This window comes from Glycine max, chromosome 9, assembly GCF_000004515.6.
Source record: "Glycine max cultivar Williams 82 chromosome 9, Glycine_max_v4.0, whole genome shotgun sequence".
Taxonomy (NCBI): Eukaryota; Viridiplantae; Streptophyta; class Magnoliopsida; order Fabales; family Fabaceae; genus Glycine; species Glycine max.
The window spans coordinates 9,737,516-9,764,399 of NC_038245.2; the positions used below are offsets into that span (position 1 = coordinate 9,737,516).

The 26,884-nt window shown below is 34.1% G+C and overlaps 2 protein-coding genes and 1 long non-coding RNA gene across 3 annotated transcripts; 2 read left to right on the plus strand and 1 right to left on the minus strand.

The window, feature by feature from the left end:
* Nucleotides 1–7,210: 7,210 nt before the first annotated feature.
* On the minus strand, nucleotides 7,211–9,165 carry LOC102661256 (uncharacterized). Its single transcript, XR_005886304.1, has 2 exons — nucleotides 7,765–9,165; nucleotides 7,211–7,559 (listed from the first exon to the last, which is right to left on the minus strand). It is a non-coding gene; the product is annotated as an uncharacterized lncRNA (long non-coding RNA).
* A 63-nt stretch (nucleotides 9,166–9,228) lies between these two features.
* Nucleotides 9,229–10,928, plus strand: LOC100775567 (UDP-glycosyltransferase 43). Its single transcript, XM_003533778.5, has one exon. It carries the CDS (start codon nucleotides 9,344–9,346, stop codon nucleotides 10,820–10,822), a length of 1,479 nt encoding a protein of 492 aa, XP_003533826.1. The 5' UTR covers nucleotides 9,229–9,343; the 3' UTR covers nucleotides 10,823–10,928.
* A 13,159-nt stretch (nucleotides 10,929–24,087) lies between these two features.
* LOC106794472 (uncharacterized) lies at nucleotides 24,088–26,545 on the plus strand. The gene is made up of 2 exons (XM_041004882.1): nucleotides 24,088–24,407; nucleotides 25,456–26,545. The coding sequence occupies exon 2, from the start codon at nucleotides 25,459–25,461 to the stop codon at nucleotides 25,807–25,809; it is 351 nt and encodes a 116-aa protein (XP_040860816.1). The 5' UTR covers nucleotides 24,088–24,407; nucleotides 25,456–25,458; the 3' UTR covers nucleotides 25,810–26,545.
* Nucleotides 26,546–26,884: the final 339 nt, after the last annotated feature.

The window sequence follows — 26,884 nt, forward strand, 5'->3', positions numbered from 1 at the left end:
AAGTCTTATGGCTCACAAAAAACATGCGTTTACAAGCCAATGCCCAATCAGTTGATAATCAAGAAACTGCTAGATTTGCAAAGTGGATTCTAGATATTGGAGATGGAGTTATTGGGAATGAAAATGATGAATATGCTACAGTTGAAATTCCTGAGTACCTACTGATTACTGAATATAATGACCCAATTGATGCTATAGTTAGGTCAACATTCCCAAATTTATATCAACACCACAGTAATCCTGAATTCTTCAAATGTAGAGCAATATTGGCTTCCACCAATGAAACAGTTGAAGAGGTCAATGATTATATACTTTCTTTGATTCCAGGTATTTATACATATCTGTGAAACTTACAAAAACTAGGATCTATTTAATATTTGTGCTCTTTATGATAATTGTTATTATTAAGTTTGCATGCTAACTGAAATAAATATAATAGGTGAACACATGGAATACCTAAGCTCTGATTGTATAAACAAATCAAAAAGCATTGAGAGTTGGCATTTCCAATCAATTACCACCGAATTTCTTAATTCACTAAACACATCTGGTTTGCCAAATCATTGTATAAAGCTAAAAATCGGTAGTCCTATAATGTTGCTAAGAAACTTAGACCAAACACAAGACCTGTGTAATGGTACTAGATTAGTAGTTACAAGACTAGCTAAACATGTAATTGCAGCTGGAATTATTTTTGGCAAAAATCCTGACCATAATGTTTACATCCCAAGAATGTCAATGTCCCCTTCACAATCACCATGGCCTTTTAAACTTTTGAGAAGGCAATTTCCAATCATGCTATCTTATGTAATAGCAATTAACAAGTCTCAGGGCCAATCACTTTCTATGGTTGGACTTTATTTGCCAAAACCTGTCTTTAGCCATGGACAATTATACATTGCATTATCAAGGGTCAATTCAAGGGAAGGATTAAAAGTTCTTATTCATGATAAAGACAAAAAAAATATGACTTCTACTACCAATGTAGTTTTTAAAGAGGTTTTCAAAAATCTTACAAGGTAAATCTAAATTTTGCAAGAACATAAATTCTACTATTTATTGGCAACAATTCTAAACTGCTATCTTACTCATGTACATTATAATATACAACTAAGGACGAGATCATATATCACAATCTTAAATATTATATTATCAGGTACATAATCTTAGTTACTACATTAAAATCTGGCCGCTGAAGTTTATAATTCTATCTTTGATTTAAATTTCATCTAGTAAACTTACTTTTAATAATGTTATATTATTAACCGGTTTACAAAGATATCCATAACCTCTGAATGTTTAGTAGTTTATCAATGCTTAGCATAGTGCTGTCGCAGATTTAAAAATGTCTTTTACTTAATTAAACAATGCTCCTGATATTCAATTGCATTGTTTTATAGGGAAATCATAGAATGACCCCCTTTCATCCATAAATAGCAACTGCTCGAAGTCAACTACCATCAAATGAGTTCAATATATCTGACTCATGAATAATATTATGAAAATAGGATACAAATTTTTGGCAGATATATTCAATTTCTGCTATGTAAGAATTGTGTTTGTTTTTCTCCAAAACATAGGAATTTAAACAAGAACTAAGTTGGAAATTCTTCCTTTGACGTTTTTTATGACCTCTTGAAGTCCAATAACTCAAATAACCACTGATAATAATGTATCTAGCATTCCTCCGAGGCTAAAATTTCTTTTTGTTTCATCTACTACTCCTTATACGATAATTATTTTTTAAAGAATATTTATCAAATTTACCTTGCACTTTTTTGTGACTATGAAAAAAATTCACTTATGTCAATCCTGCAAATATATCAAATTATGGTGCATATGCTCGATTGGCTAAAAAAAACATCATTCTTATTTTACAAAAAAGACCACACTAAAAAAATCCAATTATGTAGAATGACATAATTATTTTAAAAAAATTGGTGTATATATGCTTTAGATATCATATGATTAAAAAATATCATATGATATTCACTAGGTACACAAAACACAATATGTGTTCATATTTGGCCACTCTACAATATATATTTTTTTTTCTACTGTTATTAAATTGATCTTCCAATCATTATTATATTCTACTATTACCCTCTGTTGTCTATGTATTAAAAACAATGCTAACAAGGAATTCTAAAAATTGCGCCAATGGTCATATCCAACATGAAAAAAAAAAACTGGACCGTTAATGCCCCATGATATCAATGGTGTTAACCTTCTGGTTTTAAGAAAAACTCTTCAGTTACTTGGCACCTATTCACTTCATGACTATTCACTTGACGCCTCTTGACAACCGTGCTAAACTCAAAAACAATGATGAAACCAACCGTAAGTTATAGCATTGGGAACAAGCATACATTAAATATTACACTCTGCAAAATGCTATAACCTACCTTTTTACGCCATCCACAAAATGAAGAGCACATCTTCAACAACATCAAGTGAAGTAAGTCGTTCCTATTATGCTCTTTATTGCATAATTTTTTTTCTCCTTTTCTTCAACATCAACACTTAAACTATTAAAATTACAATGTCTCTGTCATTGCAGATGAAAAATCCCATTATCGGGCCGCCGTTGATCATCCAATTTATCGCTGCCTTCAACAACGACAAAGTCATATTTGATTATTCTGTTATTTTGCAATTCTTTTATTAGTATTATCATTCCATATACATGCATTTACATTTCTTAGTTTTTTTGCAGAACATCATACAACTTCCAGCGTTCTACCATACACAATGGGCACCACAGGATCCCGAGTCTGTTCACCTGAGATATGATGGAGCCATCTACGAAATACAAGTCAGACGACACAAAGAAAGAGTCTATTTGGCAAATGGACTCGAAAACTTCAGGAAAGAATTGAAAATCTACGAGTCAACCACCATTAACTTTTTTGCCTATGACCATCAGTGCGTGTTTGACATACACTTCATACCACCACTGGAGTGGCAAACTTGTGGCAGGCAGAGGTATTCATCCAGAAAGCATATGTGGACTGTTTGGTTTACTCAGGAAATGCTCGATGCTCCTGAACCCCTGGTAAGTTGACCTTTCATAGATTAATCTCTTTAAACAAATTTTTAGCAATTTATTAATTTTACTTTTTTTCTATCTGTAGAAACTCCCGCTTTGTACACAAGTTCCTCTTAATGCTTGTGGTCACCACATGACAGTCTTAAGGCGATTTGGTCCTCCATTGCAATGGAAAGTTGAAACCCTGAATCCTGGTATTGGTGGAAAATGCGTTGTTCAACCATGGTATGATTTTCTTGAAGAAATGGACTTTGATGATGGAGATGAAATCTCTTTTTACTATAGATATTATGAAAAAATTTGGGATATTGTAATTAGAAGGCAGAATGATTGGGACGATAGTAACACTGATTAAATTGCCTTTTGTAGTCTAAGATTTTGAAAAAAAAATCTTGTTGATGTAGTTCTAGCAAACAATTACTTATAAATATTAACGATATTATTTTGCTTTATACTTAATTTGTGTATTTGACTTTAACTCTATTTTTTAACGTTTGCAAACTCGCTTACCAAACAACCCATGCATGTGTATGGATTGCATACTAACTAGAGAGACGCCCGTGCCGATGCATGGACTCATACTTCTATTTGAATATTGATAAATGTGAAGTATGTCAAAATATATGTATAATGTTTGAAAATTTTATTTAATGGGACGATAATAATATTGAAATATGTGTAGGGAAAAGAAAACATTAATTTAGAAATGTATTTGAAACTAACCTGATTGTATGGTAGAATGTTTTCATGGTGCTAGAAAGATTATGATGGTAACATCTTGTACGGAGTGAGAGACTATACAATAAACAGAAATAAATGAGTTGTTGCATATGCAAATAACATCAGTGAATATTTGGAATTTGTATGCAGGAGTTAGATACGATATACAACAACACTAAGCTAAAAAACGTAAGTTGATATGAACATGTAGTAATGGTCGTGATTTAATAAGAATGAAATATAAAGAGATCGTTTATAGTAATATATGAGATTTTTTAAATGTTAAATATTAGTAATATTTAAGAATGTATAAAAAAATTAACTTGTATATTTAAGCAAATAACAAATAAGCATATAGTATGGTTCAAATTACAAAAATAAAACTTTGTTTGATAAGACTGGTTAATAGAATTACAATTCAAAATACTATGTCAGACATATAATATATTCACGAACAAACAATTACAAAAAAAAATGTATGAGAGGTCTCATGACGTCAACTTGAAAAGTAGTAATGTTTGTCCCATGCGTCATCCATACTGGTCATATAATGATAATCTTTTTCACTTCCCATGATAATCTTTTGCACATCGGCAAACATTTAGTCTATTAATCCATATATATACTCTAATAATATACTTAGTATATTAAGCGCTGACCTTTTACTGTTTCAGTGCGTCATCCATATTTATTGCTGATCAGTATAATGATATTTTTTTTCACTTCCCGTGCTAGAAGAAATATCATGAATACGGTTGTATATTTATTGCGAGGCTATTACACTTCCCGTAATCGTTAATATTTATTTTCTTTATTAGAGGCTATGTAAAAAAATATTTGAAAGATTAAAAAGATAAACATAAAAAATACGAAAGTAAATAAATCTTGTAATAACATATACCATAAGCGAAAAAATCATAAATCTTAATAACATATTACTTTATAATATGTACCACCACAATTAAATTGTTCCTAGTAATGTATATTTATTTTATTAAATAATAAATTTTTTCACACGAAGAAAAATGTTTAAAAATACTTACAATTACTATTAATAAAAATAAAAATAATGGAGATCTCAGCATATTCATGAACAGATACAATGATGGAGAAGTTTCATGAACAAATATAATGAACAAAAATGAAAGCATATGAAAATAGTACAAAACCCGAGTATAAAAACTTAAAACTCCTTGAATATTGTTCAATAGTTGGGGAGGTGAACAACTATAATGAATAGTTAATAATGTACTTAGTATAATAAGCGCTAGGCTTTAACTATGCATAATCCATATTTATTGTTGATCAATGCATATTACTGTATCACAATGATAATTTTTTTTACTTCCCGTGCTAGACTTTTATCATTTATTATGAATATAATGATAATCTTTTTCACTTCCCGTGCTAGACTTTTATTATGAAAATATTGTTGTATATTTATCAATAGTGTTAAAATTCATTATGGAATGACTGAAAATTTAGTTTATTTGGATAATAATAATGTTTAAGTATTAACAGACAAAATACATTAAATAAAATATGAATTTGAAACCTGCGCCAAGGTGTAGACTTGTTAATAGTATTTCAAATCAAGACATTTCAATTAGTTTGAATGATCATGGAGAATCAAAAGGAGACATACTTATTCATGACATTAAATGATGATTGACACTGATGAATTTGAATTATTTTGATGATGATTGACTTTAAATTATATTTATTAATTATTTATTGATTTTTCGTTTGGAACATTAATCTGATGTTAACATTAATCTTATTTTTTTAACTAACATAATTAAAATATCTAACTCTTCAATAAAAATTTGAAATATCTACTCTTTGATTCAAGTATGAAACTTATTTTTGATAAAAAAAAAATTAACTACACTTAAAGATTTTTTTATTTTTTTAAAATATATAAATTATTTTACGCTATTAGTGTGAATTATTCTACACGTAAAGATTTTTAATATTATAACTTATAAAAGAAACTACATGTAATTTTTCTATTAAATATTTTGACAATATCATATGCTATTGAACTGTTAAAGTGATTGTGACACCATCAATTCACTTGTTACTCCATATTAAAGACTAAAGTTATTAGCAAAAGGAAAAGTATAAGAACCAAAGATGCTAAAAAAATTGTTTATGATATAAAAATGAAATTTGCAAAGCATAATTTTATAAAAAAATTAAACATAAACAAATAGTAAGTAAATATTAAAAGCAATATACTGTCTATTAATTATACTAAAATTAAATCATATTAAAATTTTATAAACTCAAACTTATTGAAAAAATATTCAATATAATAGTTAGTAAATAAAAGTTAACATATATAAAAGTTATTCAAAGCATAAATTTATCAATTATAATTATACACAATTACACACGTAGTATATTTTATAGAAAAACTTAATATGATATATTTAAATTGATAAAAAATAATTCCGACTCATAAAAAATGATGAAATTTAATTTATATAATAATTAATAAGGGCTAAATTATGTATCAAAAGGGCCTTATCTCGTCATCTCCTTATCCCAAATTGAAGTATCCAATCTACTTTTTATGCTTCAATTATTATTATTACTTTTAATAGGAAACCATCGACATGAATAAAACATTATGTGAAAAATTTGGCAATCAGTTGCCGAAAAATAGCCTAAAATATGCTTAAGTAATTTCGGAGATAAGATTCGTTAATTAAATAAATACAAATCTTTTAAGGATGATTGGCGAGGATTCCAAGCTAAACCATCTCAATGGCAATAGGAGAAATGGATGAAAACATTTCATTCAAAACATAGAAAATGGAAGAAAACACCCAAAAGTAGAAATGACTAAAAATATTTCACTCAAAACGTGAAAAATTGTAGAAAACACTCAAAACAATAACTAATTCTAAAAAATTATACTGATAAGAGGTACACTGTTTTACCAAGCTAGTCCTTAGTCATGTGTGGGTTTTTTTTTTTCATTTTAATTATTTGTTTTATTTGAATAAATTAAATTTTAAGTTTAATTTTAATCTTTTTATATTTTTAAATTATATTTATTAATTAATTATTTATTATTCGTTTGAAATATTAATCTTATGTTAACATTTAAATTTTAAAATAATTAATTTATTATAATAATGACTAAAAGCATCATAATAGAAAAACATATTGGAAAGACAAAGAAAAGTGCATTGGAAAGCCAAGTCTTGGGAACAGAAAAATGCATTGGAAATGCAAGTGTCTTGGGACCAAAAAAGCGCATTGGAAAGACAAACGTCTTGGGAATAGAATACAAATAATTAATTTTTCTTGGAAACATTAATTCATTGGAAACGAAAGCAAAATAAACATAAAATTCAAAAAAGGTAGCCATAATAAGAACGTAAAAGGCATAAAATAGTGCGAAATTGAAGGAAACAAAACACAAAAACATTAAAAGTAATTTCTATTTTATTTTTAACCGGTATAAGTACAAATGCCAAGAATATCTACATAGGGATTTTGTACAATACGTTGCCATAATAAGAACGGGAACATTAGAGAAGACTGAAGATCACTCGTGAACCTCAAAGTTAATCATAGTAATAAACGTCATTTTTTTCAAGTAATACAAAAATGAACATGATAAAGAAAGGAACTCAAACATGCAACACAAAAAAAAGATAAAAATAGGTAGCGAATGCAACACAAAGATCCATATTTTTCAATATTGTGCTATTAAGGCAGAACATCGGCAATCGAACTATGTTCATCTGAGTAAAGAAAAAAACGAAGCTTTCCCCTGCAAAGAAAAAGAAAATGAAGCACTACTCAATATTTGTACTGACAAAACCCAAAAATCAAAGTTTTTTGGAGAAAAAAATCGTAGCTTTAAGAGAAACAATGACCATGCAGTGAAAAAATAAAAAATCGAAATGAAAAACGCATACAAATACAAAAAAAGGGTAAAAAGAAAACGCAGAAGAAGACGGGGAGGGAAAACGAACCTGTAATTTATCCAACATACTATGATCTATGGCTTTTGTCTTGCAAAGGAAGAAGAGTAGGTTAACCACAGTCAAATAAGACTCAATAAGACTAAGGAACACAAAAAAAAAAAAAATTCAATCTTTTATACTGAAAGAACCCATAAATCAAAAGGAGAAATAAAATACATCACAAACCTGTCCTTCAAATGCCGAACACTATTTGCTCTCGATGACAACTTTATGTCGGAGAAGGTTCAAGAACACAAAAAAATTTAACCTTGTCTTGTGAAAAGTCATTATAACACAAAACAAAGACAGAAGACACAAAAAAATTGAAGCTTTTGTCTTGCAAAGGAAGAACAATACTCAGCCACCATCAAATAAACCAAATGAAAAAAGAAAACGTAGAAAGATAGGAGAGAAAAAACCCATAAATAATTTTTAGGCCAAATCAAGCAAAGAACTGCCAAACCCAGCAAAAAAGCTTTAGCCTTTGGGTACGTCGGAGAAGGCTCAGGAACACCAAAAAATTTAACCTTTTGTCCTGCGAAAAGTCATTATAACACAAAACAAAGACATAAGACGCAAAAAAATTGAAGCTTTTGTGTTGCAAAGGAAGAACAATAGTCAGTCACAGTCAAATAAATCAAATGAAAAAAGAAAACGTAGAAAGATAGGAGAAAAAAGAACCCATAAATCATTTTTCGATCAAATCAAGCAAAGAACTAGCAAACCTAGCAAAAAAGCTCCAGCCTTTGGGTACGTCGGAGAAGGCTCAGAAACACCAAAAAATTTAACCTCTTGTCCTGCGAAAAGTCATTATAACACAAAAAAACAGAAAACACAAAAAAATTGAAGCTTTTGTGTTGCAAAGGAAGAACAATAGTTAGTCACGGTCAAATAGAAATACAAACTTGGAGAGGAACGCAAATATGATATCGTTGTCATGGAATCTGAGATAAAAATCACAATTTTGGTGTAAAAAATCACAGCTTTAGATGTAAGAAAATACAAAAAAACGGGAAGAATGAAAAAAATGGAAAGAAGGAACAAAGAAGGGGGAGATAAAAATTCGAGAGAGAGAAATGAGAGAAAGCAATTTGGGAGAGAGAAATGAGAAAAAACAAGAATGGTAAAAAAAATGGCGTTTCAGATTTCTAAAGAAAAAGAGAAGGAAAATGCCTTCAACAATAAATGAAAATGATAAATGACGTGCCACAATAAATGCTTGCCTTTTTTAAAAAAAATAAAAAAAGTAATGCATCATCAATACTCCTAACGTGGAAAAAATAAAAAGGTTATGTTGATATTTTTGGGAATGGAAATGCATAAGTCTTCGAGACATTAATTTTATTCAATTATTTATTATATATTATTAATGGAAATGCACTGTAGCATGATTTGATATTTTTAGGCGAGAATTACATTACACCACAGCGTGACACGTAAGCCATTATATATATATATATATATATATATATATATATATATATATATATAATTCAAAGCTCGCGCGTCATCGCATCATGACTTATATTAATTCCTGATAGGATACAAAAATTATTAATAATTTTATTATGTTAGTTATTAACTATTAATGATACTATATGTATACATATATATGTCCATCATTCATCTCAATAATTCAAAGCTCCTTGGTCATCTTATCATGACTAGATTTGAAGTGGTTTTCATCGCTACCCCAGCCCTCGGCAACCTTGTTCCAATTGTGGAATTCGCGGATCTCCTAACCAAACACAACCCTCAATTATCTGCAACCGTTCTCACTGTCACCACGCCGCAACGACCCCTCATAAGCACCTACGTCCAATCCCGCGCCTCCTCAGCCACTAATCTCAAACTCCTCCACCTCCCTACAGTGGATCCACCCACACCCGACCAGTACCAATCCTTCATCGCCTTCGTCTCCCTCCACATCCAAAATCACAAACACCAGGTCAAGAACGCGCTCCTCAACCTAAAAAAAAACGAGTCAAACTCGTTTGACTCGGTTCGACTCGTCGCTCTCTTCGTCGACATGTTCTCCACCACGCTCATCGACGTCGCCGCCGAGCTCGCCGTCCCGTGCTACCTCTTCTTCGCGTCACCGGCGAGCTTCCTCGGCTTCACGCTCCACCTCGACCGAGTCGACCCGGTCGAGTCGGAATCCGAGTTGGCGGTTCCGAGTTTTGAAAACCCCTTGCCACGGTCCGTTTTGCCCAACCTCGTGTTGGACGCGAACGACGCGTTTTCTTGGGTGGCATACCACGCGAGAAGGTACAGGGAAACAAAGGGCATCTTCGTGAATACGGTTCAAGAGCTTGAACCTCACGCGCTTCAGTCACTCTACAACGATTCGGAATTGCCACGCGTTTATCCAATTGGGCCGGTTCTTGACCTTGTTGGATCGAACCAATGGGATCCGAACCCGGCCCAATACAAGCGAATTATGGAGTGGCTTGATCAGCAGCCTGTGTCTTCAGTGGTTTTTGTCTGCTTCGGGAGCATGGGAAGCTTAAAGGCAAACCAGGTGGAGGAGATTGCAACTGGGCTTGAAATGGCTAATGTTAGATTCTTATGGGCTTTGCGGGAGCCTCCGAAGGCCCAATTGGAAGACCCGAGAGATTACACAAACCCCAAGGACGTGCTACCAGATGGATTTCTTGAACGAACGGCTGAGATGGGTTTGGTGTGTGGGTGGGTCCCACAAGCGGTGGTGTTGGCCCACAAGGCCGTAGGGGGTTTCGTGTCGCATTGTGGTTGGAACTCGATATTAGAGAGCTTGTGGCATGGTGTACCGATTGCCACGTGGCCGGTGTACGCTGAGCAACAAATGAACGCGTTTCAAATGGTTAGGGAATTGGGATTAGCGGTGGAGATTAGGGTAGATTATAGGGTGGGTGGGGATCTGGTGCGGGCAGAAGAAGTGCTGAATGGCGTGAGGTCGCTGATGAAGGGTGCTGATGAGATCCAAAAAAAGGTGAAAGAGATGAGTGACATCTGTAGAAGCGCATTGATGGAGAACAGGTCATCTTACAATAACCTAGTGTTCCTAATTCAACAGTTGACAAGTTGAACAACCCATGCAATCAACTGCTTTTTTAGGGATTAAATAATAAAGTTTCATAAGTATGGATTATGCAATTTTTTATTTTATAAAAATGGATAATGCAATTCTAATAGTAGTTTTTATACTATCGATCAATAAATCATTTTTTATGTTATTTTAAGATAATTATTATAAAATTTAAATTAAATAATAATATAAAAATGATACTTTCTGTACATATATTATTTATTTTAAAAAATCTAAATCTTAATTTCTCTCTTAATGTCAGTACGTCAAACTTTGGACAAATAGCTCAACCTATTCCCAATCTCTAATACTTGATAGTAGACATAGTAAGAAAATCTGTATTTGATGTATTATTATTTTAAGCAGTAGTTTTAAGTTTAGTCTTTAGAAAAATTGAGTTTGCTTTAATGCCATGTCTTTTTTCCTGTGTGCTTGTTTCTTCCACTAATTGTTTCATTACTTTCGAATATAAATTGAAGATATCTAGTAGTTGTGTTCTTGATTATTTGTAAACAATTGATGATTTGTGTGGTGAAGATTATACCTGGAGGTTGTCCAATCATTTTAAAAAATTTAATAAAAAAAGATTGTGGTGATTTTGGAGTTAAATTAATTATATTTATCATAACAATTAATTTAGACATAGTTATAAATTGCAATTATGTTATAATTAATAATTTCAAATTTTAAAATACTGACGCACACTAAAAGATATAAATGAGACTTTTGAAATTCAATGAATCAAAACAAAAATAAAAACTAAAACACAAATGGCCATAAATGATATTTATAAAAAAAAATACTCTAATGTAACAAGCTAAGAAAATGTCAAAAATACCACAAATCAAACTTTTGTGACAATCCATTATTTGTTGAGGTAAGAGATGGGAAATGAATTACTCCAAACAAAAGGTAAAACCTGTACATCCAGGGGCAAAAATCCTCAAATGGTGCCTTTTTACAAACTAATTTCTAAAATGGGGTTATTCTGAAACTTATTCCTGGCCGGTGCAGTTTTTCTACGTGAAGGCCATGCATGGTGCCACCACCATAGGCGCTTCCGCGTAGGAGCTGCCACGTGGCCTCGGAGACTCCAGTAGCAGCAGCGCGTTGCCCTCCTGCTTACGTGGCGATGGACGCGCAAGGAGCATTGGCGTGTTCTGCATGGGAGAGTGAAGGCGCCAGTCAAAATGGCGTTTTAGCTTTGCAGCAAGGATAGCAACTTTGGCAGGTAGGAGTAGTGAGGGTCTGGAAGTGCAAATGGTGTTGGCGTTTTAGGGTGGTCTGGAAGCGCAAATGGTGTTGGCGTTTTAGGGTAGAATATGGCGCAAATGGGGTTGGCGTTTTAGGGTGTTTAAATACACCTCCTCCTTCACCATTTTTTTCAATTGTTTTCGCTTGCAGCAGTTGCTTTCGTTTTTGCTTTCGTGGGTTTGAAAATTTCTGTGATATCAATTTTTTTTGTAAGTTATTTTGTTAGGTGGTTTTGGAAGATCACATATTTTTTGTAAGTTATTTTGTTAGGTTGGAATAAAGATATATCTTGAAGTATTTTTTATAAAAATTAAATTAGTTTGTTATATTTAATAAGCTTGTTAGTGTGTGTTTAAATGTCTAAAATAAAAGAAAAATTATGTAATAATTTTATTTGAAGAAAATTTTATCAGTGAAAATAAAATATTTTGAATATGAATTTTGTAGTATTTTTTTAATTAGATTAGGTTGGTGTTAATGATTTATTAGTGTGTTAATAATTGATGAACGTTTCAACTTTCATTTAAAAAAATTTGTAGATCATATTTATTTGAAGAAAGTATTTTGAGTATGAAATTTATTTTAATATGAAGTTGTAGTATTTTTTTTAATTAGATTAGGTTCATTTTTTTGTGTGTTAAAAATTGATAAGCGTTCAAGTTGAAAGTGTTATTTGATGATGTTTTATTGTTGCTTGTATCATATTTAATTTAATATATTTGTAGTAATTTTTTAATTACCTATTTTCATTTTGAAGTTATTATTGTTAAGATTAATTATTTTTACTACTAACTTCGTTCATGAATTATTTTATTTTGTGGTAAAAATTAGTATCTTGAAATTGTTCATTTTTTTAAGTGTGTCCCATGAAATTAATTTGAAGTCAATTAATTTTTTTTAAAAGAGAAATTGAATGTGAAGTTCCAATAAAGAGATTTTTTGTGATTACATTTTATTAGTTTGGATTTAAATTTTTATAAAGTTGTTTGTGTTATTTAAGTGTGTTGATGTGAAATTTATTTAAAGTTAATAATTTTGATTACATCTTGATTAGTTTAAAATTACTACATTGAAATCGTTAATGTTTTTAAAGTGTCTTAATGTGAAATTGATTGAAGTTAAATTTTTATTTAAAATAAAGTTTTATTTTGAAGTTCCAGTAATGACTTTTTGTGATACCTATTTGATAATTTATTTGACGTGTTAAAATTTTGTTTTTGTAGGTACACAATGAATTCAGTTATAAGAGTGTTGTATTTCAATGGAAGGGTATATGAAGATAATGATGATGTAATATTTGAAGGCAGTAAAAAAACAATTCAGATTAAACGTGGAATTATTTTCAATGCTTTGAAGAAAAAAATTGGAGATAAGGTAAAGTTACAAAATAATGAAATTATTTCTGCTATCAGCTGTAGATTTTTAGTGTCGGGAAAATATATTGCCTTGCAAATTTGTGATGACGAAGTCATTGAAACGATGCTGGAAAGTTTTAAACAACAAGACCAAATGTCAGTTCTGGAATTGTACATAAAAAAGGATGTGGCTGGTGGTTCAATGTTTCATTATGCAAATTCGCTTACATCATGTGGAAATTATTTATCTAATGATGAGACACAACCGACAACAAATTTGAGCAATTTACATATTGACGAAGACGATGATGATGATGACGATGATGATGATGACGATGATTATCTTGTGTCTAACTCATACGTTGAAAAGTCTTTAGACGAAGATGACAGTCTTGACGGTATATCTGATACAGACGATGAAGTCATCGACATTCCTCAACCAGTAAGAATTGTTCACCAGCAGAAGGTATAATTTGTTGTATAAAAAAATTAGACAATACATTTATTATTTGATGACAATTGTATTTAATGCTAAATAAGTATTATTTGATTTTTTATTTTGAACTGTTAGGTGCACAACGAATTGAAAATCCATTTTGGAATGATGCTTTACATTATAACAATATCAACTGGAGTTATCCTGATGAGGAGGACATTTGCGGTTTGGAGATGCCGTCGACCTTTAATGTTGGCCAAGAATTATATGTTGGCATGGAATTTGATAGTAAAGATGCGGTCAAAAATGCAGTCAAACAATATGTTATGAAGGTGCATCAAAGTTTCAAAGTTGTTGAAAGCAAATCGAACAAGTATGTGGTTTGTTGCTTGAATAAAAGTGCAGAGTGTCCTTGCCCTTTCTATATGAGGGCAATTTTATCTAAAAAAACAATACGTGGAAAGTCACACAATGGGGTGGACCACACACATGTCTGAATATGACCATGACACAAGATCACGAGAAACTTGATTCAGATTTAATTGCCACTTGTGTAGTAGGTACGTATTTTATGTTCATATTATGTTATTTTTGTTAATTGTCATTTAAATTTTGTTATGTTATTGACAGGCATGATCAGAGAAGATCCATCAATAAAAGTTTCTTTGATTCAAGAGAGGATTAACAGTGAATTTGCGTACAAGGTGTCGTACAAAAAAGCTTGGTTGGTGAAACAGAAAGCCATTGCAATTGAATATGGCGATTGGGATGAGTCATATGCGAAACTTTCGTCGTGGCTAACACACATGCAAAATCATTCTCCTGGATCATATTTTCAAATACTACATGACGATTTTATCGTTGGAATATGGTTAGTCGCGAACACCGTCAGTTTCATAGAGTTTTTTGGACTTTTGGCCAATGTAAAGAGGCTTTCAAGTACTGTAAGCCAATCATACAAGTTGACGGCACACATTTGTATGGCAAATACCGTGGGACCCTCTTAATGGCCACATCACAAGATGGAAATGGTGGTGTCCTTCCTCTAGCATTCGCGGTGGTCGAAGGTGAGACGTTGACAGCGTGGTCATGGTTTTTGGCACACTTGCGTGAACACGTCAAGATAAAAATGGTATTTGTCTGATATCTGATCGACACGCGAGTATAAAGTCCGCTGTCGCTAACGAAGCACTTGGTTGGCAACCTCCCCACGGTTATCATGTCTACTGCGTGCGACACATAGCAAGCAACTTCAATCGAAATTCAATAATGCCAAACAAAAAGAAATGTTGAAGAAATTGGGTAAGATTTCATATTTGATGGTCACGTTTATTTAACTTTCATATATACTTAAAATTGTTATTGATAACTAATTTTATGCAGCCTACACTCCTTGCAAGCACATTTTTATCAAAATTTAGAAAAATTTCGTGAATGAGTCCAGCCATAGCAACATGGATTGATCGCATTTCAAAGGAAAAATGGACGATGGCTTATGATAGAGAAGGACGTCGATATGGCCACATGACAACCAACCTCTCAGAATGTATCAATAAGGTTTTGAAGGATTGTCGCAACATTCCCATAACAGCATTGGTCAAATCAACGTACAGTAGGTGTCGAAAGTACTTTGTTGAGCGTGGCCGCCAAGCCCAAGACAGTTAAATGAAGGACAAGTATATTGTTCAAAGCTTGTTAAAGAACTTAGAAAAAATCAAGAACAAGCTTGTTCGCACATCGTTCGCGTGTATGACATCCACTCCACAAGGTTTGAAGTAGAGGAGACCTTCAATCCTATTATGCAACGTGGCAAAAGTGGGCAGTTAACTTGAATGGTCATTATTGTCAATGCGGAAGGTATTCTGCGCTTCACTATCCATGTTCACATATTATTGCAGCTTGTGGTTACGTGAGCCTGAACTACTACCAATATATAGATGTTGTTTATACAAATGAGCACATCTTAAAAGCTTACTCCGCACAATGGTGGCCTCTTGGGAATGAAGCGGCTATTCCTCCTTCTAATGACGCATGGACACTTATCCCTGACCCAACTACAATTCGTGCGAAAGGTCGGCCAAAATCAACAAGGATAAGGAATGAGATGGATTGGGTCGAACCATCTGAGCACCGACAAAAATGCAGTAGATGTGGAGCCGAAGGGCATAACAGGCGTCGCTGTCCAATGCAATCTGAGCGTGGGAGTTGTTCAAATCATTGATTTATGTATGTTAGTCGAGTGACTTGTATTTGTTTAAGTTCTCTTCAATGTATTGAATTTGTGGGTTGAATAAATTTGTTAGTTAAAAACATTACTTATTTTGGTTTGTGTACATTAGCTATTTGTGGGGTTCAATGAATTCGTTAGTTAAAAACATAACCATAACCCTAACCCTACCTAAACCCTAAGCCATAAACCTAACCCTGACCCTAACTATAATCCAAACCCTAAGCCTAAAACCTAATGCTAAACCCTAACCCTACCCCAAACACCTACCTAAACCCTAACCCTAAACCCTAACCTAACCCTAAACCCTAAACCCTAACCCTAAAACCTAACTAAACCCTAAGCCCTAAAACCTAACCCTACCTAACCCCTAACCCTAAAACCCTAAGCCCTTAACCTAAACCCTAACCCTAACAATAAACCCTAACCCTAACCCCACCTAACCATAACCCTAACCCTAAACCTAACCCTAAACCCTAAACCCTAAGCCTAAACCCATAAGCCCTAACCTAACCTAAACCTAACCCTAAACATAAACCTAACCCTAACCCACCTAACCAATCCATAAACCCTAAACCTAACCATAACCCCTAACCCTAAACCCTAACATAAACCCTAACCCTAACCCTAACATAAACCCTACCATAACCCATAACCCTAAAACCCTACCATAACCCTAACCTCAACCCATAAACCCTAAACCTAACCCATAAACCCCTAACCAAAACCTAAGCCTTAACCATAAAACCTAACCCTTAACCTACCTAAACCCTAAACCCTAAACAATAAACCTAACCATAAACCCTAACAAAACCATAAACCCTAAAACCTAACAATAACCCTAACCATAACCCTAACCCTAAAACCATAATAAAGTGGGAGTCCAATGCTGTAGTTAAGGGTATTCAAATTGATACTAAAGGAGAACTATCTACAAGATGAACTATGGACTTAGTCAATGTGGAGTATCTGCACATATGGCGTTGGTGTTCGGCTTTAGTTACTAAAACTACTTATTTTTCGTTTGTCTACTTTAGTTTTATTTTTAAACTTTCTTTATTATTATAGTTTGATGCGCCACATAAACTTATACATTAGTAAGCATAATAAATGAGATGCGATAGATTAATTGTCAAAATCAAATGTCATACATACAACAACAAATTTACACAGAGACATCAAAATCAGTCATTATGGTGTCCGTGATGTCGTGAGGATGTGCCACATGGTCGATCCCATCTTCGGCTTGACGATCAGGATTTCTTCTGCCGCGTTGTCTCCCCGCTTCTGCTTGCTCAGCCTCAGCAGAAAACTCCTGACGCAAATCAACACCTAATAAGTCGCCCATATCAGGTATTGCTCCGGGTACATTCCATTGCGGAGCAAATGGGGCGTTAGGTGTTGCCATTGGGGCATCGTGTTGCTGTGAAGGAGTCATAGTGGGCCATGAAAAATGAGGTTGTGTTTCCGCAACACCACCGAACGAATGTTCGCTCGCAGAAGTATCAGTGTGATGACCTTCAAAAGGATACTGATACATCTGTGAAGGATATTGGGAAAATGTTGCTGGCGTGTAATACATTCCATGACCACGCTCCATCATTTGTTGGGAATATTGTTCCGCTTCAACAGGCTCCCTTCGTCTGCCTATGCCCCGAGTTTCAACACTTGACTAAAGAATGTGAAACTCTTGTGCTGGGAATTCACACTCTGATGCTGGACCATGTGACACTGGCTCAGTGATTCTCTCTTGCTCTTCGGATATAATCGCTAACTTTTCCACGTAAGGCACGAGATCATCAATTGTCCATGTGTTCCTCCCTTGTGGTGACACCATATACTGTAAAGTCTCCACAACTTCACCCTGCAATTATTAGCGTCAAGAAATTAATGCTCATGCTTAACAAAATAATTTGAAGTTAAACATTGAAAAACAGATAAATACCAATGTAGTTGTGTTTGCATTGTTTGGGTCGACAAACATCTTTGTTTTACGCCTATACCACACCATGTAGTCCGAGTTAAAACCCAGTAGGCCCTCCTGTCGAGGATAAACGTCGACCCTAAACTCATCTCGATTGTTCCACTGACTAATCATTGGGGCCAACAGGTGGAACCAATTCTCATCTTGTTTGCCTTTGAGCGTTATGCCATGGAGATTCTGCGGTTGCGAAGGACACCCGGAATAGGTTGTTGCAATCCAAATTGTCGTAAAACTCTATCGGGTTGGTGCCACTCAACAACATGGAAAAAATCAGTGGCACCACCGCGAACCAGGCTACACTTCCAACCACACAAATTGGAGGCAACGCTGCCATCACAGTTGTGTGTATGGCTCCCAGACAAACTGCATATAACAACACACTTGTCAATTTTCAGTCAAACATAACATATTAACATTTCATTTAACAATACATTACGATCTTCTTACCTCATGTCGTTTCATGAGATCCAATTTGCGACGGAAAACTCTAAGATCATCATTGCCATATGCTATTTCCACGTCGCAGCCACCTACAATAAAAATGAAATCATCATTGTCAACACGTTCCATCATTAATTATTTTCAATTCAAATCTAATTTTTTAAACGACAAACCTGTGTCCGAGTGGTTTATTTTCTATTACGGGAGGCGTCCTCTTTGGAGCCAAAGTCGTGCATCGTTCCCATGCCCACATTTGGATTAAGATGCACATACCTCCGATTGATTTAACTTTGTAATCGGTGGCGCTGCACATCTCTCTATATAAATACGCAAGCACGACAGGTCCCCAGCATACGTGTTGCACTGTTCAAAGTCACGTAAAAATTGTAGGTACCTTAAGGAAACTCTGCTACTGCTTTTGTTAACAAAGAGGACACCTCCTATGAATCGAAGGATCCATGCACGGGTAAACCTTTGTAATTGTTCAACGTTACCTCATCAATATTTATGTGAGAAAAATGGTGAGCCAGCCAACTTAATTTTACCACACTGCCTTCAAGTTCGCCTTCCTGTGGTCTGACTCCTAATAATTCTTCACATAAATCGGCCCAATCAAGATTTGTTGAACCAATTAATGGTGTCCGTCAGTACGAAGACCTAATAAAACTGACACATCTTGAAGAGTAATGGTAGCCTTCCGCATCTCAAGTGAAACGTGTGTGTTTCGGGCCTCCATCTTTCAATGAACGCACTAATTAAGGCCGCATTTATCTTTAGGTATCCCATCTTCATTATCCAATAAAACCCAGATTGCGAAGCAGAGGAACAATTTCCTCTGGTATTTTTCTTCACCTTGATACGTCGGGACTCGTTGATGTGTAATTTTCTGTCTGGTTCCCCATTCCAAACATGTTCTGAAACATGCTTGGGTTGCATCCACAAAACGTCACCATCAATTGGACCAGACCTAATTTGTATACTTGATGAGCATGACGACGAAGATGCATTGATCCTACAAAATAAAATATAATACAATTAATTGACGATAAAAATTTATACATACTCTCCAAATAATTACAAAAAATTAATAAATAACAAATTATAATATTTTCAATAATTCAAATATTTCAATAACAAAATATATTACACAATCAATAAAATTTAAATATATTCTACAAATAAATTAAAACAATATATATATATATACACACAAAATTAATAACTTAAAATACTTACGAGTCAAATAATTTAGCATCAAATATTCAAACTAGATATAATGTACCATATAAAAATTTAAACTAAACCTAATCTAAAATTAATAAGTTACGGAACCTATAAATATTTTTAATTTACCATATAAAATATTTTAACTAAACCTAATCTACCATATAAAAATTTAAACTAATTGTAATTTATCATATCAAATTTTTAAACTAAATGTAATGTACCATATAAAAAATTTAAACTAAACCTAATCTAAAATTAATAAGTTACGGAACCTATAAATATTTTTAATTTACTATATAAAAGATTTTAACTAAACCTAATCTACCATATAAAAATTTAAACTATTTCTAATTTATCATATCAAATATTTGAACTAAATGTAATGTACCATATAAAAAATTTAAACTAAACCTAATCTAAAATTAATAAGTTACGGAACCTTAAACTATTTTTAATCTACTATAATTTTTTTTTTAACTAAACCTAATCTACCATATAAAAATTTAAACTATTTATAATTTATCATATCAAATATTTAAACTAAATGTAATGTACCATATACAAAATTTAAATTAAACCTAATCTAAAATTAATAAATTACAGAACCTAAAATTATTTTTAATCTACTATATAAATTTTTTTAATTAAACCTAATCTATCATATAAAAATTTAAACTATTTCTAATTTATCATATTAAATATTTAAACTAAATGTAATGTACCATACCAAAAATTTAAACTAAATGTAATGTACCATACAAAAAATTTAAACTAAACCTAATCTAAAATTATATTTTTCAAAACCTCAAACTATTCTTAATCTACTATATAAACAATTTTAACTAAACCTAATGTACCATATAAAAATTTAAACTATTCCTAATTTATCATATAAAATTAATAACTTAGATTACCTAAAACTATTCCTAATCTACCATATAAATTTTTTTAACTAAATCTAATCTACTATATAAAATACAAAACTCAAACTAATAATATTAATAAATAAACTAACTCTAATGTATCCTATAATACAAATACGAACATACTAACTAAAATTATAACATATACATATAATATAAATAATATTAATATTTCAAATTACTACTTAAAATTTATAAATACCACCTAAACATACATAACATTAACATATAAAACAAACCTAACCTAAACATATTTAACACATAACACTTAAAATTTATAACCTAAACATACATAAAATTTATCATCAATTAAAATAAACTTACCAAGAAGTTACAAGCAGCAGAAACCAAAGAGGCAAAGGAAGCAAGGAAGCAACCAAAGGAAGCAAGGAAGCAAGCTTGAAGAAGGCTGAGGACAACGGGTAGCAATGCAGTGCACGAGAACTGCATATAAAAGGAGCAAATCGCTCTTCGTGATGGCGCGTTCCACCTGCAAACGCAACCCATAGGCTCCAATGGCGTTTCCTGCTCCTGCTTCCTGCAGCTGCAGCAGACTGCTGCAGCACTGTGCTCCCTGTCCTTGCTGCAAAGCTAAAACGCCAGTTTGACTGGTGCCTTCACTCTCCCTTGTAGAACGCGCCAGTGCTCCTTGCGCGTCCCTCGCCACATAAGCAGAAGGGCCACGCGCTACTGCTACTGGTGTCTCCAAGGCCACGTGGCAACTCCTACGCGGAAGCTCCAATGGTGGTGGCGCCATGCATGGCCTTCACGTAGAAAAATTGCACCTGCCAGGAATAAGTTTAAGAAGAACCCCATTTGGGGAATTAGTTTGTAAAAAGGCACCATTTGAGGATTTTTGCCACATCCAGGTCCAGGTCAATTAAATAGACTAATTGGTGGGATAGTCCTAAAGCCAATACAATTCCTCTAAAGAAAAAAAATAATTTTTTGTTAGAATCCATTAATTGTAGGGATTACATATGATTTGGATTTAAATTGTAATTGATTCAAATCCCTATATATTTTTTCATTTTTTATTTGTGATTCTGTTTTGATATTTTATTCTTAATAATCATGAAAAGATGGTAGAGAGGAAGTTTCATATCAATAAAAATTACCAAATTTCATTTTCTTAACATGGTATCAGAGCCAGGTTGAGGGAGTAAAGAAAACCGTCCCCCACTGAGGACAGCCCATCGAGGACCAGCTGTCCTCGATAGATCTTTATACTCGCCACACCTTTTCTGGCAAACTTCTTTTCTATGTTTTTGCTTTCTGGGGAACCCTTATGGTTATCACATTTATTCTGGCAACTTGCTTCCGCTTTGCCACGACCCTTTTCTCCTTTCCTGGAAAGTTTTCCGGTCATCATCGGCTATCGTCACTTTTTCGGTGATCCATTGTCCCGGTGGACCTGTCTGCTCGTCACCCATCTTCCAACGAGCCTTTTACGCTTTTCTGGCAACATATAAACCTTTTTTGGCGACCGCCATCCGCCATCGTGTTGGCAACCTTTCTGATTGGTGACTACACCATCGGACTTGCCTTTTGCGGATCTACACAGATCGGCCTACCATGTTGGCGTAGGAGCCCCCATGTGTGGCCCCTTTGATGCGCCAAACAGCACCCTTTGCTGGTGCGTGGCAGCACATGCGCCATCCTTTCCTGCCACACTTCCTGCTATGATCTCGCTTCTCAAGTGCAACCGCACCCCATGAGTCTTGCCTAGGTCTACGCATCCTTGTGGGACCACATCTCCAAGCGTGGTGCTGTTTGTTCATGTTTTTATTTTGTTAGCAGGAACTGTTTGGTTTGTGTCTTACAGTTACTATTTTTCACTCATCATGACATCTGCTGGTCTTGTGGGGATTTTAGCCAGTACTACCTTCTGCTTGCCTTCATCAGAGTTCTTTTGTGTGCTCGCCTCTTCAGCTTAGGTTTTGTAGAACAAGATCAGAGGTCGTAGACATTGGGGTTACACTCAATCCCTTGGGCAGGATTATCAAGAAACCTTTGCACCAGTTGCAAGAGGTTACACTCAATCCTTTGGGGTTGATTACCAAGAAATCTTTGCACCAGTTGCAAAGCTCAATACGGTGAGGATGTTATTATCACTAGCAGCAAATCAAGATTTACCACTTCTTCAATGAAGATTTAAAGACCCTTAGTAATTCTCTTGACAAGTTGGGAATGTGTGACATCCATGCACCAACTTCATAGGGAGTGTTAGAATCCATTAATGATAGAGATTAGATATGATTTAGATTTAAATTGTAATTGATCCAAATCCCTATATATTTTCTCCTTTTTTATTTGTGATTATGTTTTGAAATTTTATCCTTGATAATCATGAAAAAATGATAGAGATGATGTTTCATATCAATGAAAATTACTAGATTCTATTTTCTTAACAGTTTTGCAAATCTATTAGCTGTTCCATTGCACAACTGTTTTGTGTGGAAGAGCTTACTTGTAGTCAAATTTGACTTCAGCTACTCATAATCATCAATCAAAGTTTGGAAATAATCTCGCGGACCCCTTTGTTTTTCCATGCTCGAAGCACCTGGATACAATCAGTTTTAAAGATAATATGTGTGAAGCAAGAATTAAAAAAAATAATGGAAAAGAAAAATTAACAAATACTAAAATTTAATAGAATAAGAAAAATGAGATTTTATTATTGAATATAAAAATGTTTATATGCCATTCTTTTATTAACAAACTAACTACTAAAGAATTATGATGCGAAAGACTTGGATTATGCTTTGACATGCTTCTATTATTTTAATTTTTAGCACACCAGACCAATTATAGGGTGTATGCCATGCAAATCAACAAATGATTAAATACAACAAAATTACAACACCATTTATGTTGTAGCCCAACCCGATGTCTGATAGCTTCCCAAAGAACCAAATAAGAACCATAGAAAAGGTAGAGAATCATAAGTTTTTTTAATAAATATATTCTCTGATAATAAAAAAATACACTATTATTTAATTATGAATTACCATATATAATAATAAAATTAAAACAGAAATTTGATTAGCATGGATGGATCAACTTGTGAGCTCTTGAATCATCGATATCAGGTTATTATATGATGACCCATTTTCAATCAGTGCGACTCTACACTTGTCACTCGTCTCTTTTACCTTTTTTCTGATCTCATCGCAACCCTTCATAAGCAACCTCACATCATTCTCCACTTCTTCTGCCCGCACCAGATTCCCATCCACTCTATAATCCACCCTAATCCTCACCGCTAATCCCAATTCCCTAACCATCTGAAATGCGTTCATTTGTTGCTCCGCATACAACGCCACATGGCAACCGGCACGCCATGCCACAAACTCTCCAACATCGAATTCCAACCACAGTGCAACACGAACCCCCCCCACTGCATCATGGGCCAGCACCTTCGCTTGTGGGACCCACCCACACACCAAGCCAATCCTTGCCGTTCGTTCCAAAAATCCATCTGGTAGCACGTCCACCTCACTTGCGTAATCTCTTGGGGAGATGCTAGGTGCACCCAGCAATTTTTATGAATGAGCAATTTTGCCCTTTAATAAAAAATTATAAAAAGCCCCCCTCTCCGGAAGAAACTCTTCCTGCTCATTCCTTCCGTGAAGCTTCTCCCTCTCCGCGACCTGCTTCTTCTCCCTTCTCCGCGAACTGCTTCTTCTTCTCCGCAAGGCAAGCGCGAAGCTCGTCTTCTTCTTCTCCGCGAACGAGGTTAGTCTCCCTAACTCCCCTTTGCTTGTATGATACAACATTGTTGTAGCAGTGAAACCTTAGGATAGTTACCTTAGGATAGTAACCTTAGGGTAGAAGACGAGAGGAGAGGACGTCGGAAAAAATGGGGAAAAGGGGCTCACGGCGGAGAATTCCGGAAGAAGATCTTCCGGAATATTTCCGGAAGAAGGGTTCTTCCGGAAGCAATGAAACGACTTCCGGAAGAACAGGTCTTCCGAAAAGCTCTCGGAACACCTCTTCCGGATGACCTTTCAGTGGTTCCGGAAGACCCCTTCTTCCGGAAGTTTTTTTTTTTCAAAAATATTATTTTTGTTAATTATTTTTGTTAATTGTTTTAGTTTATTTTTTATATCATTTTAGTCGAGTATTTTACTAATTATTTAATTTTAAATTACTTATGTATTATTTTATAAATGAAGTAGTTTATTTGTATAAATAAAGTTGTGTATGTTTGGAAATATTTTTTTCCCATTATTGTTTTATTTGTATATATAATTTTAGTTGTGTATGTTTACTAATTATATATTTTGAAAGTAGTTTTTTTTTCTATAAATAAATTTTTGTATTTTATTATAAATAAAGTTGTTTATTTGATTATAAATGAAGGATTTTTTTTTATAAATGAAGTTGTTTAATTTTTTTTTAAATTAAGTTGTGGATGCTTAGTAATGAATTATTTTTATATTAAAGTTGTTTATTTGATTATAAATGAAGTTGTTTATTTTTTTTTTAAAAAATTAACTTGTGGATGTTTACTAAATAATTTAGTTGTGTTTTTTTTTATAAATGAAGTTTTTTTTTTAAAAATTAAGTTGTGGATGTTTAGTAATGAATTATTTTTATATTAGTTGTGTTTTTTTTTTATAAATGAAGTTGTTTATTTTTTGTTTAAAATTATGCTGTGTGTGTTTTCAAATAATTTGATTTAAATTAGTTTTATTTGTTTATAAATAAACTTGTTTTATTTTTATAAAGAAAGTTGTGTATATTTTGACCGAAAAATATACGTGTTCGACATGATTTGCAGATCATGGCTAGAACACGAGGTATAGGTCGTGCCATAGGTAGACTTGTAGGCAGAGATAGACTTGATGACCAGGATGCAGCTGATGTTCCCGAGAGGCGTAGGCCTACTGCCTTAGCCCATAGGCAACGGGTTCATCAGATGACTGCGGATGCACGTGATATGACTGACGACGTCCCTGATGTGGCTGCGGAGGCACCTGAGATGCGTGCGGACGTAGAGGGTGCTGATCGTGCTGAGGGGTCAGATGCTGATGATGCTACTGAGAGATTCCCTGGTGGGCCACGTGACCCGTCAGTGTTGACATCATTTGCGGACCACGTTGCACATGCTGTTTGGAGTGGACAGGTATTTTAATTTGTTAATTTTTTATCATTGTCGATTTATTTGTTTGTCATTAATTTTTTTTAATAATTGTATAATTTGTACTTCAAATCAGGAACGTCCTGATTTGAAGTTAGTGTCACATGGGAGGAAGTTGACACTGATTGGGAGGCCAGTGCCTGAGATTGAAGGCCTGGTGGGTGCCACAGGATTAAGTCCACTGATCGATTGTTCAGTTACTACTGGCGATCCTAGACTTATATCCGCATTCGTGGAGAGGTGGCACGGTGAGACTAGCACCTTCCACCTTCCGGTAGGAGAGATGACGATCACATTGGATGATGTGTCGTCACTCCTTCATTTGCCCATCTCTGGCGCCTTGCACAGTTTCCATGCTCTTTCTACGGAGGAGGCCAGATTTTTGCTGATAGAGTTGCTGGAGGTGTCTGCCGAGGAGGCCAGAGCGGAGACAGCACTTACACGTGGGGCATATGTATGACTAGGATGGGTTCGAGACATTTATGAGACGAGATGTCAGGCCTGGCGGTGGATTGTCACAGCTTGCGCTTATCTGCTGCACCTTGTCGGTTGTACTCTTTTTGCTAATAAGAGTGCAACATACGTGCATGTGGTTCACCTTGACGCTTTCCGGGACCTCACTCACAGTGGTGGTTACGCTTGGGGAGTTGCCGCACTGGTTCATATGTATGACCAGTTAGATGAGGCTTGTAGGACCCCCACCCGACAGCTTGCGGGGTACTTGACGCTACTTCAGGTAAATTTTGTGTTTTTTAATATGTTACGTTCGATTATGATTTAAACATGTTTTTATGTTATGTTAACCTCAATTATTGTGTAGTGCTGGATCTATGAGCACTGCCTGACGATCGCGAGAGGGGGACTCATTGCTGATGGGACTGTCAGGGCTCGTCAGAGACGCCGCACGGACCATTGATCATTGTATCTATTTTTTGTGTTGTAGTTGACATGAATATTTGTAATTATTACAGTTTTTTGTTTAATATAGTTGACGTGTTTTGCACAGTTTATTATTTTATGATATAGTTTATTATTCCGATTGTGGTCCTTAAGCGAAGTTTACGAGTGT